Genomic DNA, 15,876 nt, shown 5'->3' with positions numbered 1-15,876 from the left:
ACCTCTGTGGGGAAGGGCAGACATTGTCATATAAGCTATTTTTAAGGGTGGGTAGAGGGGGAGCTGAAGAGCTAGTAGAGTTGCCCAACCTAAAACCTCAGATCTCTTCATTGCTCAAGTCAGACTGCAAGCTTATAGATCAATTAGCTAATTATCACATTGCTCACTTGTATACCCTAATAAAGACAGACATTATTTATTGTGATAGCACCAGACTCAGAACACTGATGAGAAATCAGAGTTGGCTGTTTACACATGCTTTAAATCTAGCTTTTGCTCCAACAAATTACAATCATTAAAAAAAAAACAAAAAACACACTGCTGACCTCAAACAGAAAAGAACAGGTCCTATAGCTGACTGAGTTAGGCTGTTGAAGGTTTTATTTGGTGTGCCTGAGGCATTCACTGAGGTTATTTAAGGTAGGCCTTCCACACCCCAGCTTTCAGGTAACTGACTTCAGAGGCCCAGACGTTGAAAATCAATTTCACAAATTTTAAGTACCAACAATACAACGCAGTTCTGCGACAGCAACAGATGGACAGGTTACTGCAAGAGATGCCATTCCTTGTGGAGAAAAAAGGACAACTAGTATGTTACGGGTCTTCAACTAAGTTCTGATGCACAAATACAGGAAGCAATTCCAGTGATGTGGTCCACTTTTTTCCTCTGTTTCAATAAAGTGTAAGCTAAAACACTGGCTACTTATTTTACATCTTAAGTGATCGTGGTTAACACAAAATATTGCTATATTTTTTCCCCCAACAATTTGAGATTTATATATTATATAATAATGATTTCCATGCCTTTTTCAATAAATTACTTTCCATAAGCAGCAAATTGACATTCTGAATAACAGTACTTACAGTGTCAGCTGTTTTCAGTTCCTTGGCAACCCAGACAAACTTAAAACCTAATCTCAAATTAAGTTTATATTATGTTTCAGACCAATATTTCAAATAATTTTGTCTTGTACCCAGACACTACTAGAAAAATGTTGTTACACAACTCCTACAGTTCTTTAAATGGAAATTCAAGTGCCTACTGTTTTAAAGCATAGCACAGCTGCCACTTTGGAGAAAAGTCACACCCAGTTTGGCCAGAAAAGCTGGACACGTACAAACAAACAAAACCTGGTCATTTTTAATCAATACATCATCAGAAAGGGTTAAAAAGAAGCAGAATTCTCTCTTTGTTGTTTCTGATTACCAAATTGCACATCATTTTCAGAGACAACCTTAACAAGACACATCAGAGGACTGGGGGAGATTTCTCTACAATTTATTTCTGTTTGCTAAGGTCTCTTAAGACACCAGACATACCAAAACAAAAGGAAGACAGAAGAATATCTCCCAGAATGAATTCCTCCCACCAGACTTCAGCAACAAGGCAGAAGCAGCCAAATTCAAAATTGAGCAGCACAACATAAGGCTAGAAACTCAATGAGCCTGATAGAGATATAAGGCCAGAAAAAGCAATGGGATATCAGATTCTGTAACCAGAACTCACAGGTTGGCCACAAGAACAAGTCTCAACCAAAACCATCTTCTAACTAGCCTCTGCACAAAGCACTTGTCCTCTTACTACTTATAGATCACCTGTCTACTGCTTACAGTACTACAGACCACTTCATAAGCTCAAGACAAAACCATCTGCTTTAAGCCAAAATACTAACCCTGCTAGTGTTTGGGTCCCTCCAATTTACTTGGTTCAAAATCTAGAAAGATGCATCAAAGCAATCTATCCTTCAAGAATATAACATGTGCAAAGTTAGGGGTTATAAAATGTCAATACTTAACTTGCTTGAGCCACCACTGGTTACATATACATTATGTTGTAACCTTTGCATTAAGCTATGCAAATAAATGATCCTATTGACATGTGCAAAAAACTTCATACATAAATTCAGTGGAAGCATTCACAACACCATGACACAACTGGGTTTTCATGATCTGCCAAATTCTGTTGGTTTTATAGGATGCTACTACACTGTAGATGGACTGTGATCATTTTTCCTAGAAAAGATCACAAAAAAGTAGCTGCACGACAGACATGCAAATTGCTCTGTTCAACAGCCATGTTATTTACAAGTAACATGAGTCAGTATACTTAATCCCCGACATAGTACTTCAAAATACAGGTCAAAGTCAACTGTTAATTGAGCAGAATAACAATGCTTCACCTCCTCCCACTTCATATTCTTTAATTATGTATCTGGAAGCATACAAATCCCTCTGCATTAGTGTTATTTGCTCGGTTTCCTGGATTTGGTATTAAAAGCCTGAACTAACTCTCCACTGTCATCTGGCTAAAGTATCAGTGGCATACAATCAGCTTCAGCAAATTTTTCATGCTTCATTTCACTAGACAGAATTTTATACTTATGTAGTTTAAAACATATAACCTCTAGCAGGGATATTTTTGATAACAGTAGATTCTATCTGCATCTTCAGTATTTTGAATGGTATCTAGCCTACCCCAAAGGCTTAAGAAATCTAGCCTGTATCCTATGAATACATTGATCTGTGAAAGTGGAACATAAACACAAAATTTTTAGATACATACTTCAACACAACTTTGAATAACCAAGAAGACGGAATTAAAGTCTGGTGAAAAAGAATAAATTATAGTGATTCTCGTGAGAGATAATCATGTCACAACTTTATCTGAACAGAATTTAGCTTACATGGTAAGTAGACACCATTTTGTTAATCAAATTTAAGAACTGATTAATGGCGGTCTAAAAAGAAGAGCAAAATAATTATGAATTTCAAAAGATGAAAAAACAAGACAGACTTATTTATCACATAAGCCTACTTTTACTTTAAAAAAAGCTAAGATGCATATGCATAAATATTTTAGCAAAAAAGATTAGAAACTAGTAGATTGATCTCTTGGGGAGGAGGAGCTTGTTCTTCTAAAGCATTCTTTTTGCCATTAGCTTGGAAACTGACAGTATCTTCAAGGACTGAAAACAAAGGCATTTCATTGAGCAAACAAAAACCAGCACCTGAATTACACTGACAGTTCACAATATTCAGGTTTCTAGTTAAAAAGAAAGAACACCACCACCAAAACAAAACACACAACTTCAAGCAAAATGACTGTAATACTAGTGGTAACCTGAGTCTAGCCATTAGACATATATAAAGATGAAAAAGACAGAAACAAATATTCAGATACATTCAGAAAGAAATTCAGAAAACAACTTAAGTACCCTACTTAATTTATTCTTGTCCTGGCTCTGCAGACTGTGACTTCACTGGTTGAAAGGAATAGAGCAAGGAAGAGACAGAAAGCTTTTCTATTAAGCACTGACCTTATGTACATGCTCATACAAATTTCCATACAACTTACACCCTGCAGCTCACCACAAATTTTAATTCCCGGAGTAGTACAAAATTTGCCTTAAATAAAATCTGTATTAGCCACTAGAAAGTCTCATACAGAATAACTGCTCTCCGATGACCATTTTGAACTGGCCCATTCTTATCACCAGATTATGCGCTGAGACCACAGGCTACCCACACAAACCCCACTGACTCTGTAGTATAAGCTGGTACCTTCCTCCTGAATAAAGCAAAACAAAACAACCCCACAAACAACAAAACAGCATAAGCTGAACCCACAAAGGCTTTAGCACATGCTCTGCAGGCACTTCCAAGTTGAGCATGTTGAGCCTTTCCCATTTTAAATGCGTTAGGTGAAACTACAAACTCATTTAGACAAAACATTGACCTTCTCTACCCCCTCTCCCAGAAGCTGCTTTAAAAAAAAAAAAAAAAAAAAAAATCAGGCTATTTACATGCTGTAAAACAACTTCTTTACACTACAAACCACATGTACCAGTGACATGAGAAAGCAAGCACCTGAAGCTCAAAATTCTTCCATGTTTTTAATCAAACTAGGATAACAAAAAATTTGCTATATAAACATCAGTGTAACAGTAAGCACAACACTAACCCCAAGTGTGAAAAAAAACCCATCACACTAAATCCCAGATAATCGCCTACTACAAACATTTTACAATTAATTCCCAACTTCTGAGAATGCAGTCACAATTTTCGCTACTACCTAAAAAGAAAAATTCCGACTTCTACTGATACTTCAAAGCTTTTAGTAGTTAGGCCATTCTGAGTACACAAAACACCATGTGATGAATTACATTCTGGAAGATTCATCAAAACTTTCATACGATTCTTAATCCATAGCTTCCCCTAGTTTCTCATTAAATGCCATTCTACAAACAATCCACCTTTCTCACATCTGGGAGCTGACATTCCTTAGCAAATCCACTACACAGACCAAAAAACTGCAGTGCCCAGACCCAAGAGAGCTATCCTGCTTCCACAGCTGCTTCTAAGCTAAGGAAAGAGATACCAAGCCCAGCAATTCAATCCTACTTTTAATTAACAGTAGGGAACAGTAACAGTACCACTAGCTTAAGCATCACACCTCACTTTGCATTTGATGTTTATTATCCTGATTTTGGTTTACAAGAAGCATACACAAAAATTACCTTCACCAAAACAAAGTATGTATTTATTTTTAAATATACTTACCTTGCACCATTATTTCTAGCTACTTCCACTGTTTCACCAACAAAATAACGATCCTTGACATAAGCAAAGATTTCATCACAGATCTCATGCAGCCGGGAGCAATGTGTAAGGGTGGCCAAGTAGAGAATTGGAATGATGAGTGCTTCTGGAAAACTCTGAAGATTCTGTCTGGCTTTCTTCTCTGATTCCAGTGCTTCCTGATATGTGAGTCCTGGTTTACCTGTGACAGCACAGCTCCACACAAGGCTGTTGCACAGAATAATGCGTTCAAAAAAATCACTGAAAAGGCAAGGAAGAAAGAAAACAGTTCAGTTCTGAGAAACATTTTCAATTTGTTCACAATTACTACAAAAGCAAATTTCCTTTACAAGGCTGAAATGAAAAAGCAGCTTTACTCCTGCACAGGCTTTTGGATAATCAAGAGTTATTTACCACTTTTTAGCCACAGCACGTTAAATTGCTATTGTAAAACCAAAGTCTCCTCTCACTACAGGCTACACTAATATCAAGACCTGGAAGTGCTGCAAACAAATGTTCATATAGAAGAAGCCTGACACATGAAAATAATCACACTGTGTTTAATAGGTGTCACATCCTCCTCACATTCCCCACATTTCCACAAATATTTTCAAGAGGAGGGTCTAAAAGTGCACAAACATAAAATAACCTTAAGATCACAGAAACATGTTGAAACTTGAGTAACTTTCAGATTTTGAGTGCCCTAGCTCACAAATGAGAAGATGGGAGAGGTAAAATATTAATGTCAAGTAGTTCTCTAAATAGTTTTTATTCCTTCACTGTTTGCATTTCTCTCAGAAGAAGCATTAAAGTATTTTTTAACTAGATTCTTCTCCTCCCTTGTTCCATTAGCACATATTGATTCTCTTCCTTACCTGTATTTCTAATTAATGCTAAAAATTACACTGCTGTTGCTTGCTTACTAGTTATTATATAGGAATCAAGAAAGAGCCGCTTTTGTTAGTCAATATCTATCAATTTTTGACAAGTATCAGACAAAGAGCAGTTAAAACACTGTAGATGAAGTAGATGATATAGCTATTCATAAAACCATGTTAAAAACATATCATACACTATGGATCAGTGATCGGACTGCAGAGCAATATTTCAGTATGCTCCAATTCAGGCAATGATTTTTATCTGCCCTCCTTTAAAAATCTTAATGGACTAGTATGAATAAGTAGGCAACACACAACAGGACAAATGGAGGTTTGTATCAGTCCAACATAGTAGTTATGTTGTATCAGTCCAACATAGCCTTGTATCAGTCCAACATAGCCTTGTATCAGTCCAACATAGCTATTTCATAGGACACTCAGTACTTTCAGAACACTGAATGCTACACAAGATACCTACACTGAAAATTCATTCATTTACAAAAAATAAATAAATAAATAAAATACACTGTGCAGGGCTCTCATTTTTAAGAGGGTAGAGCAGCATAAATCATTCCCAGCAGTGGAGCTGGAGAACTGGGCAGTTAATACTGAGGTTTTTTCTTGCAGGCTGCCTTGCAAACTCAAGCTGGCAAATGTGCATCAGTTTGTAGATAACCATGCTCACTGCAGACAGATAGATGAACCATAACATTTTGTAAATGAAAATGGAAATTCCAGATTGAGGACAATGGAGGGTCCTGGCTCAGATAATCCTTTCTGTATGAGCACAGGATTCCTCTGAATGAGAGATGCTTTAGGAAGAACATCAGCTGCAAGAAGGGGAAAAGTACAGAAGAGATATATTATCTGAATAATATTTAATAGCTACCAAATTTCAGATTTTTATACTACCTGCATCTAAAATATTTTACAGTACTTGGGTCCAACACTCACAAGTAACACAGAATAGTTTGGGTTTGCTTATTCTAAACAAGAAAAGGAGAACAACAAAGGAGAGAGAACAAGAGACATTATTCTTTGATATATAAAGAATGGATGTCCGACACTCATTCTTTGTGTATCTTTATTGCATTTTATTGTGTGTTACCTTTAAGGTATAGTTACTTTAATATTTTGAAGAACAGGTTAGACAAAAACCTATCTTTCTTTTGGGTTCTTTTTTAGATGATGGAATACGTAAAACATGATCTCTTCAGGTCTCTCCCTGCCCAACATTGCTATACTTCTGTATTCGACTGACAATTTTAGTAGTCTTAGACTTCAATGGATGAAGTAACATTTATTCAATCTTCATGCAGGTGTGTGTCTCTACATATATTTTTGTGTCTCGCCAAAGAGGTTCCTGACCATTATCTTTAGCCAGAAAAGTGAAAAACACCCTGAGAGTTATTTAAAAAAGCATTGGAACACAATTTTCAAAAAAATATGACATTAAAAAGAAATAAAAAAAAAAGAGAGAGAGAAAAGAGGAAGGGAGCTCAGAGAATGAGCAGAGCCTGTCTCAGAGAGGCTGAGGCTGACGCTGGCAGTGTCCCTTTAAGAGCTGCTGTTATTCTTTGTGAAGGGACACCGGACAGTCATGCTATTTAAAGCAACAGCATTGAACTTACAGGAAGAAAAAAAAAAAGGGGGGGGGGGGCAGGAAAAAAAAAACACACTTAAAAAAACCCACACCACGCAACAAACCCCTTCTCGAAAATTTTTTGACCATTATTATCACAAGTGCAAAATTCTAAAATTACTTTAACTGAAACATATTTGAGGAAAACCTGTGCCATTTGCATACAAGAATAGTTTGTGCCTCTAGTTTCATTCTCCCTCATTTCCTCTTTTGTGTGGATTTTTTCCCCTGTCAACTTACAGGAGAAAAAAAAAAAAACATTCTATTTTGAAAGCACTGTCTTTAGCTAGTCATTACCTATAGCACATCAAAACCATCTGTGGCTTAGTCTGTTAACATAGTTTTTATTCCAGTGTTTTAAGGATCTCACTTTAACTTGGTTTAAGAGAGAGAAGAAAACAAAAAACCAGTAGCAGAGCACTAGATGTTGCAGTACTCTTTCTGTCCCTCAGTGTCCATTATCACAAAACTATTTATGAAGAGCAGACACAACAGCTAGCAAACCAAGTGAATGGTAGCAACAGCCATGATACCCCTTTCCCTTTACTTAGTAAAGAGTAATAATGCACTTGATCATATTCTACATTCAGCTTAAATTCACAACAGCAAATGCATCTGCTGCTACATCACATCTGAAGCCTTACATACATCTTTAACCAAAGTATTACCATCTTTGGGGCTTCCTCACTGGTTCAAGATCTAACACTTGACAACATGGAGAAGGAAGTTTATACAAAACATGTCCACAAAGCTCACTTGCATGGTCCCACCTGCCTGCAAGTAGTCAAATGGGACTGCAGTGCCCTGGTGAAGATGCCGGTTATCAGCTCAACTACTGGAGGAGCAGGGACTAAAGGCAACAGAGTTGCCTTTGTAGTAGTAATTAATGCTGACTTCTCAGCTGAATGTCTTTTTTCGTTTATATTACAGTTTTCCATACAAGGTAGTGTAAACGGAAAAACTGTCAGCAAATCATTGAGAAGTAGTTTAATACTGCTACTTGGTAGGTATTTGATAGGAGGCAGTTTTTTAACAGAAATAAATTACTTGCAATCTCCGTGCTTACTTGCAGTGGATGTAAAAATTCAGCCTAGAAATAACTTGAACTAACCAAGTATTTCCATTGAGTCCAAGATCTACTTTATTTTTAGTGTGCTGCTAAGAACACATTTCTTTCAAACCATTTACTTTTATTCATTTTCTTAGCATATATTTAAAACAAACTGGGAGGGTTTTTTTTAAACAGAAGAATTATATAGTGGAGAATGTAAAATATGAGAAAGTCACATTAAGTGAAATTAGAAGAAAAAGCAGGGAGAAAAAAAAATGGAATGGCTAATTTATAATAATTGTTAATTTTAATCCTGAAGCCCCTATGAGCCCTTAACATATACAGTCTATTTAGTCTATAGTAGGAGGGTCATCACAGAACACCAACCTTGTCATTCTGTATCACAAAAGTACTCTTGTACTCCGGCTTGTCTCGCCAAGTGATCAATAACACATCACAAAATAATGCCCAAAAGAAACAAAAAAAAAAAAAAAAAGGGAGGGAGGGAGGAAAGAGAGGGAGAGGGAAAGGATTTATTCCTTAATATTTACATGTTAATCATGCATTCAGGAGTATATTTCAAGTTATAAGTTTCTCTTCAACAACAGAAAAAAATACCTAATTTAACTATAGGGCACCTTAAAATGTCTTTTGAACAGATCTAGTTTTTACTGTAACCAAGAATTCCACAGGCCAATCTATAATGAAGTTTCAATAAGTTTTGAAGATGCAAAGCAGCTCTTTGCCCCCTGCATTTTAGAATGAGGAATGTTCCTACCATGTATCTTTACTACTCATCATTTCCTTTTTCAGGCTGTCTTCACAAGCAAAACTTCCCATACTCTAACAGTTGCTTTCACAACACATCTCCATCAGCTATTAACTTTCACAGACAAGGTGTCAAAGACTGGTGGTAACATCCCACTGCTTTAACGTGTTTTTCATACATCCCCCGTAATTGCATTTCCAGCTACTACTGTGGCTGCAGAGACTCTTACTGTGTCTGTCCTCAGGTCTGTCCCTCTAATCAGGAGTACAACCAACCACAAAGAACATCAGTTCCCCTAGTTCCTGTTAGTCCTGATAAATGTAATCAAACACTGCCACCTCACTGCACCCCCTTTTGAAGGGTTACAAAATTATGTGATGACATTTCATATTGTAAAGGAAATGGGGCTGTTCAGCCTGGAGAAGGCTGCTTGGAGACCTCATAGCAGCCTTCCAATATCTGAAGGGGGCCTACAAGGATGCCTAAGAGGATGATGAAGAAAGACTGTTCATCAGGGACTGCGGCAGTAGGACAAGGGGCAATGAGTTTAAACTTAAACAGGGGAAGTTCAGGTTAGATCTAACAAAGAATTTCTTTACTGTGAGGGTGGTGAGGCACTGGAATGGGTTGCCCAAAATGGTAAATGCTCCATTCCTGGCAGTGTTCAAGGCCAGGTTGGACTGATCCTTTGGCGACATGGTATAGCATGCAGCGTCTATGGCAGGGGGGTTGGAACTAGATGATCTTAAGGTCCTTTCCAACCCTAACTATTCTGTGATTCTAAATACATGATTAACGGGAAAGTCACTTTACAAAATATTCATCTTACCAAATTCTCCTCACATTAACATAATTATTTTTTATACAGAGAAGAGTAATACTGATGTTAAGATTTGTATTTATCTCTACTAAAGCTGTCATGGGCATGAACAGATCTTTTCAATACTAAGTTTGTGCTCTACAAGAGAAAAAGAAAGCTAATCAAAAAACCCAACAAAAAACAGAATAACTTAAGTCTTAACCTTTGTCACAATTAAGTGTGTTCATACAGTTGAGGAAGGGGATAAATCCAGGTTACCACATGTATTCTTCACAGCCCACTTAGATCTAGTCACTGTAATTTTTAAATCCTCCCCTCAAAAAAAAAAAAAAAAAATCAAGTTTCTATTGCAAAAGTAGATTTGCAATAGAATTTGCAGAATTTTGTCTAAATTGAAGCCCAATTTAGACAACGGTCTTCTTTCATGAAACAGCCAATACAATTTTTAAAAGTGGGCCTTCCCTACGCCTATTAATCTAATTGCCCTTGCTTAGACAAAGAAATGGGAAATGCTGTTTCCAGAAGACATTAGCTATCTGAAGTATCACTTGCAAGCAGCAGAGAAAAACTTGCTGACAGGTGACCCTATTTTTTCCAGTAGATTATGCCACGAGCAACTAACATCAATCTAAACTTACTCATCTGTTCCAGGACACCTTTCTAAATAAAAGATGCTAAACTTCTCAATCCAAAGCACCAATTTTACCTAATCTAAAAAAAAAAAAAAAAAAAAAAAGAAAAAGCCAGAAATTAAATAAAGGGAAAAAAAAAAAGGGAAAAAAACAAACAAAAAAATACCATACCACAACCCAACAAACCAACCAACTCTGCCCCACACGTCCAAAAAAACGAGGCATAGCAGAATTTTCTGCAGAGTTTTACCAAATACCATATTCTAAGCTCTGACCCCTGAGGTAACCACCCGCTGACATTTCTAGGTATTGCCTGTGTGAACACAAATCTAAATTTATCCCTTAATTTGTGAACTTTGGTTAACTATGGAATTTGGTCTTTCATACTACTTCTTAGTGACAGCATCTCTGCAGCATAAATAAGGCTGTCAGAGGACTTAAAATATTCACCAAACCCTCTGAGAGCAGAAAGGTATTTTAAAAGGATACTTTTCATGCTGAAATTTTAACAAAGCTACACATACCTGAAGCATACTTCAGCACAGTGTCAACAAATACATGAAACTCATCTAACTATGTGATAATAATAACTGCAACCAGAAAAGCAGCTTTCCGAATATTGGAAGTTGGGGGAGGGGGAGTTAATTCCCTCAAGGACAGGAGGCTGTCAGCTCTTGCTCCTTAGGTTCTTACACACCCTATAATGAAAACACTCCTTACGAAGCTTCCAACATCACATTCTACACCCCTTTGCCCCCCACAGTATATTGTCCAGGAAACAGTAAAGCATTACTCTTCAAAGCTACCTAATCCAGCTTCTTTAAAAATTTTATTAGGTGAAGTGTACTTGAGTAAGAAAAACAAGCCTAAACACGAAAAAGATTTAGGTGTGCTCTAATTTCATGTGCTGCAAATGAAAAGTATTTCAGATTTAATCTCATTAGCCTGCACGTCTTTTAAAAAAAGGAGAGTTTGGATGTTGGGGCCTTTCTGAGGGCGGGGATGCGGCTGGATCACACTGGGGGGGGGGGGGGGTGAAAACACTTTTACCACCGTCTGAAAAAAAGTCTTGCTAAATACTTTCTGTTCGCTGTTCTTACAAGCGATAGTCAGCGCAGTAAGTTCGGGACTCCACGTGCAATACGCTCGGATGTCGTTAACGCCGTTAACGACAATTGCGTAATTCCTACTAGTCTCTTTAGACACAGAGAAAGGGGAAAAAGGTAAAAAGGGACGGAATGAGGGAGACAAACGTCTCTAAGAGGAGAGGTCCTGAGGGCAGAGGTGTTCCCGCTCGGTTTCAGGCCGTGTTTAAGCCCTGGCGGTGGTAAGGGAAGGCTAGCGCTGCGGGACCCGCACCCGCCGGACAGGTGCACTGACCCCTCGCTCTCCTACCTGACCGGGCCTTGGGGCCCGCCAGCCATTTCCAACCGGGTGAGCCGGCGGCTCCCCGTGAAGGCGGAGCGAGCGCGGCCCTGGGCTCTGCGGCGGCTCCGGCTCCCCGACCCGGCCCACGGCCGGTAACAAGAGGCTAACCGCAGCGGGAGCTGGCCGGGAAGCCGAGCCCGGCGGGATCCGCAGGCGGCGGCGGCGCCCCCCGCCCGGCCGCCACCACCACAATAGTGCGGTCGGCACATGCCGGCGGGGCTGCCCTGATGCCCCGGCACGGCCGCTTCCGCGGGGCGGCCTAGCGCCGTCCGCCGCCGACACGCGGCTGCCGTTGGAGAGGCGGGGAGGGGGGAGAGCCCGGGCCCCGCAGACGCTCGTTACCGCCCGCCGCCTCCCACAAGCGCAACTTTCACTTCCCCGAAGGGGGCAGGGGCAACACCGCGGAAGGAGCGGGGTTTAGGGGAGGGGAAGGAGCCGGCTCCCCTCCTTTCCAGCGAGGGGAGGGGGCCGTGGGATACCCCGCCGAGGAGGGGCAGGGATTCCCCCTGCCCCGGGCGAGAGATCCGCCCCTCTCCCCCGCTCCTCGGGAGGCAGCGGGCTCGCCGTCAGCCGCGTCCCCCCCTCACGCCCCGCGCTTCCCCCCGGCCGGGCTCCCCGCGGCGCTGCCGGGGAATCCCCTCCCTCCCCGCCCAGGTGTCAGCCGTTCGGCGTTCAACCGCTCCCGTCGGGGGGGTGGGGGGGGGGGGCAGGACGGACACAGACACAGGGGTTGTCTCTTACTCGTAGTCCCTGAAGATCTCATTAGTGACCCTGCAGTAGAAAACGCGCTCGTCCGGGCGAAGGTCGGCGGGGGGCTTCTGCCTCACGAAGGGCTTTCGGTGCAGCAGCGGCATCGCCCCACTCCGAGCTCTCTTCCTGCCCCAGGACCCGCTTCGAGGGGGAAGGAAAAAAATATACAATGCGGAGAGAGTGAGCGAGTGCGGGCAGCGGCGGCCCCCGGCCCGGGGAGGAGGGAGCGGGCTCGGCGTGTCCCTCCCCCCGGGGGGGCCGAAGAAGAAGCGGGAGAAAGCGGCGGCGGCACGGCGGTCTTTTGTGTGCCTGACGCGCCGCTGCCTGCCTGGGACTGAGCGCGGAGCGAACGGCGAATCCTTCCTCCCGCCTCCGCCTCCCTCTGCCTCACAATGGGGCCATGACGCTGAGCAGCGGGCGGAGGCAGCGCCCCCGCCTCAGCCGCGCAATGTGCTCGGCTCGGGGATACCCCGACCGCCGCCGGGCTTTGTCTCCTCTGGCTCCCCTGCCCCCGGGCTGCCCCCTTCCCCCGCCTCTGACCCACACACCCCGGGCCGGACACCAACTTCCACTCCCCCACCGCCTCCGCCTCCTCCCAGCAAAGCAAACACTCAGGAGGGGCAGCGTCGACCACTTATCGCCCTCCGTCCGCCCTCCTTTTCCTGCCGGGCGGCTGCCAAATGGGGGTCCTCGCCCTTCCCGCCCCAAGCCGCGCCCTGGCCCGGCGGCCGCCGAGCTCTGTCGCCCGCAAGACAGCGCGGCCGCGGCACGGGGGACTGCTGCAGCCCGGCCCGCCGCAGAGCGATTCCCCCCCACTGCCCGGCTCCGGGGCCCACCTGGCGCTGCCGCAGGCTGCCCTCGCTGCTCGGCCGGTGTGGAGCGCCGTGCCCTCGCCGCCTTTCTGCCCTTTCGTCTGCCCCCCCCGGCTCCTGGGAAGTTTTTGATCTACTTCTTCAAGCCCTCAATCAGGAAGAGCTGCGGGGAGGAGCCTTCCTCTGCTCTCCCCTACATCTTTATTGGCCGCTCGGTGCCTTCCAGCGTGTGTCACACAGGAAGACAGCGAACTACATTATTAATTAATGGCTGAGAGGGCGCATCCTCCATTTTTTAATTATCAGCCTGAGACCTCCGGTGCGTGGGGTGGGCCTGAGTCGGCTGACCGGGCTGGGGAAGGCGGCTCTTCCCGCACGGCGCTGCCGGCCGGGCTGCGGGCGGCACGGCACGGCACGGCACGGTATGGCGCGGAAAGGCAATACGGGGCGGCCCAGCCTGCGGCGCTGCTCGCCCGACCGTGGCTCCTGCCACCGGCATGACCAGCGCTTCCCAACCGGGCGCCGAGGAGCAGCCGAGCAGCTGGGGACCACCAGCCCCGGGCGACCTACTCGCTGTCCCCAGTAGCTGCCCTGCCTAGCAGGACCAGGCGCGTCCCCGATCGGGCTGGCTGGCTGTCCGCTCGGGCTCGTCCGTAGTGGTTTCGGCGTTTGACAGTACAATTCCGGAGACATTTCTCGGAGCCCAAAAGCCAGGAGCGTAGTCCTGTCAGAGCGCACAGGGGCACACGGATAGATTTCGCTGAAAGTTAAGTTATATACAATTAAGATGAGCGTACACGTTGTACGTGGGCCCTTTAACATTTTTTTCCTGTTCACCAAAAATATCACTACATGGTTTTCATTTTTCACCCCTCTTTTTTCTTTTTTCCTTTTTTTTTTGTGTGTGTGTTTTTTACACTAGTGCGTTTACAGTGCCATTGGTAATTAAAAAATAAAACTTGTATTCTCAAAAATCAAATTTGTGTTCTCAGAAGTGCTAGTCAGCTCGAACACACAAAAACACAGAAAGTTCACATCCATTATAGTTCACTATTGCAGGGTCCAGAGCTTACATGAAAAAAAAATCTAAAATAATTGTAGAAACTTCACAGAACTCTTATGTGAATAATATCTGAAAGCTGAGCTCTAAATAATTTAAGCTTACAACTTCAAGTGCTGCTCCTGCAAATAAAGGTGTGTTGTTTCCTGCACCCATACATAGGTTGTTTTCTTTACCTCTGCAAGTAAAGGCAACGATCGGTGCTGCTGCAGCATGCGTGACTAAAACCTGAGAGAATGCTTACATCCAATTCGTGAATTACTTGGTTTAAAAAGTGCTCAGGTTTAATCAAAAGCACTGAGAAATGTTAATTCTGGCTCTTTCTAGTTCACAAAATACAAAGCTTGAGCTACCAAACAGGTTAACTCCTGAGTCCCACCGGTTTATTTACATTTGCCAGCTGGCTTCACTTTCAGTTTTTAATGACTTTCTAGCAAAGGGCACAAACGCAACTTCAGTTAATGCACTTCTACCTAACATCTGGTAATTTTTAGTTAGTTTTGCGTCAAAACTGTATAGCACACCGTGGTTATGACATTGAGTGTTGCTAGCTCTTATGATTACAGTAAGATTTCACAACACTGAGCTTTGTTTCAAGCTCTAGCTCTTCAGCAGATGTGATTAAATTGGAACCTCAGGTCTCCTTAAAAATCACTGTATTTCTAAATACCAAATTTAAGAGAAAAGCTTGAATATCTGAACCCGAAAGACTCACAAATTAGAAGGGAAATAAAAGCTTTGAGCTTTGAATTTCTCATTATTTAAAATCTTATTATTTTTAAGCCAGTATTGTGGTGTTTGGGAACTTAGCTGATTGTTTCTGTGCTTACATTGTCAGCACAGCCTTATTTTAGCACTAGTTGGTACACATGAAAAATGCATGAGTTGATAGAACTGTGACATCAAAAGCAAATTCCCCCTTCCTTCTTGCTCTCTCTTGCCCTCTTCCTCTTTTCTTCTCACCTTTTCCTCCTCCTCTTGTTCTTCCTCCCTCATTATTCCCTCGGCAATTTTCCAGAGAACAGATCCTCACTGAGTAATAAGGTTGCACTCTGTTTTCATGTTCATAGGATACGCAGGAGCAGTTCATTCAGTTTTCACCTCCAAATCCAGCTCTGTTCTTTGAAAATCATAAATCCAAGCTCTGATTCTGCTCCTACTAAGGTCAGCAGGAGCTAGAACGATGTTTATGACAGCAGCTAATGTCTATTAAGTCTGTTGAGGATTCACTGGGTTTTAATTCTGAGAATTCAGAAAAAAAGTTGCTTTCCTTCCATGGAAATATTTGTTGTGTTTTTACACTGTGTTTAATTTTTGCAGTAATTTGTGTGGATTTTTTTTTAACACATCACTGAAAGTATAGCTTTGATTCAAGGTACAAGAATAGGATTGATGACAATAACTGGGGTTGTTAATGTGTATTTTGCCACAAAGCAGCAAAAAAGAAGCTGTTTTC

The 15,876-nt window shown here is 42.3% G+C and overlaps 1 protein-coding gene across 4 annotated transcripts in view; it reads right to left on the bottom strand.

Annotated features, from left to right (window-relative positions):
• Positions 1 to 13,657, bottom strand: part of BAZ1A (bromodomain adjacent to zinc finger domain 1A) — a 61,480-nt gene extending 47,823 nt beyond the window's left edge. For 2 of the 4 annotated variants that reach the window (XM_057428676.1, XM_057428677.1), the window contains exons 1-3: positions 13,385 to 13,656; positions 12,540 to 12,689; positions 4,561 to 4,839 (exon numbers count right to left, since the gene is read on the bottom strand). In XM_057428676.1, the coding sequence (XP_057284659.1) occupies positions 4,561 to 4,839; positions 12,540 to 12,652 (392 nt within the window). In that variant the 5' untranslated portion in view covers positions 12,653 to 12,689; positions 13,385 to 13,656. Of the gene's footprint in view, positions 1 to 4,560; positions 4,840 to 11,765; positions 12,008 to 12,539; positions 12,690 to 13,384 lie in introns of those variants that run through there. The other 2 variants (XM_057428678.1, XM_057428675.1) reach the window with 2 other exon arrangements.
• Positions 13,658 to 15,876: the final 2,219 nt, after the last annotated feature.

The sequence above is a fragment of the Pezoporus wallicus genome, unplaced genomic scaffold, assembly GCF_028554395.1.
Source record: "Pezoporus wallicus isolate ANWC-B61680 ecotype Strahan unplaced genomic scaffold, APGP_CSIRO_Pwel_v1 contig_3486, whole genome shotgun sequence".
Lineage (NCBI taxonomy): Eukaryota > Metazoa > Chordata > Aves > Psittaciformes > Psittacidae > Pezoporus > Pezoporus wallicus.
This window is presented reverse-complemented; position numbering and strand designations above follow the sequence as displayed.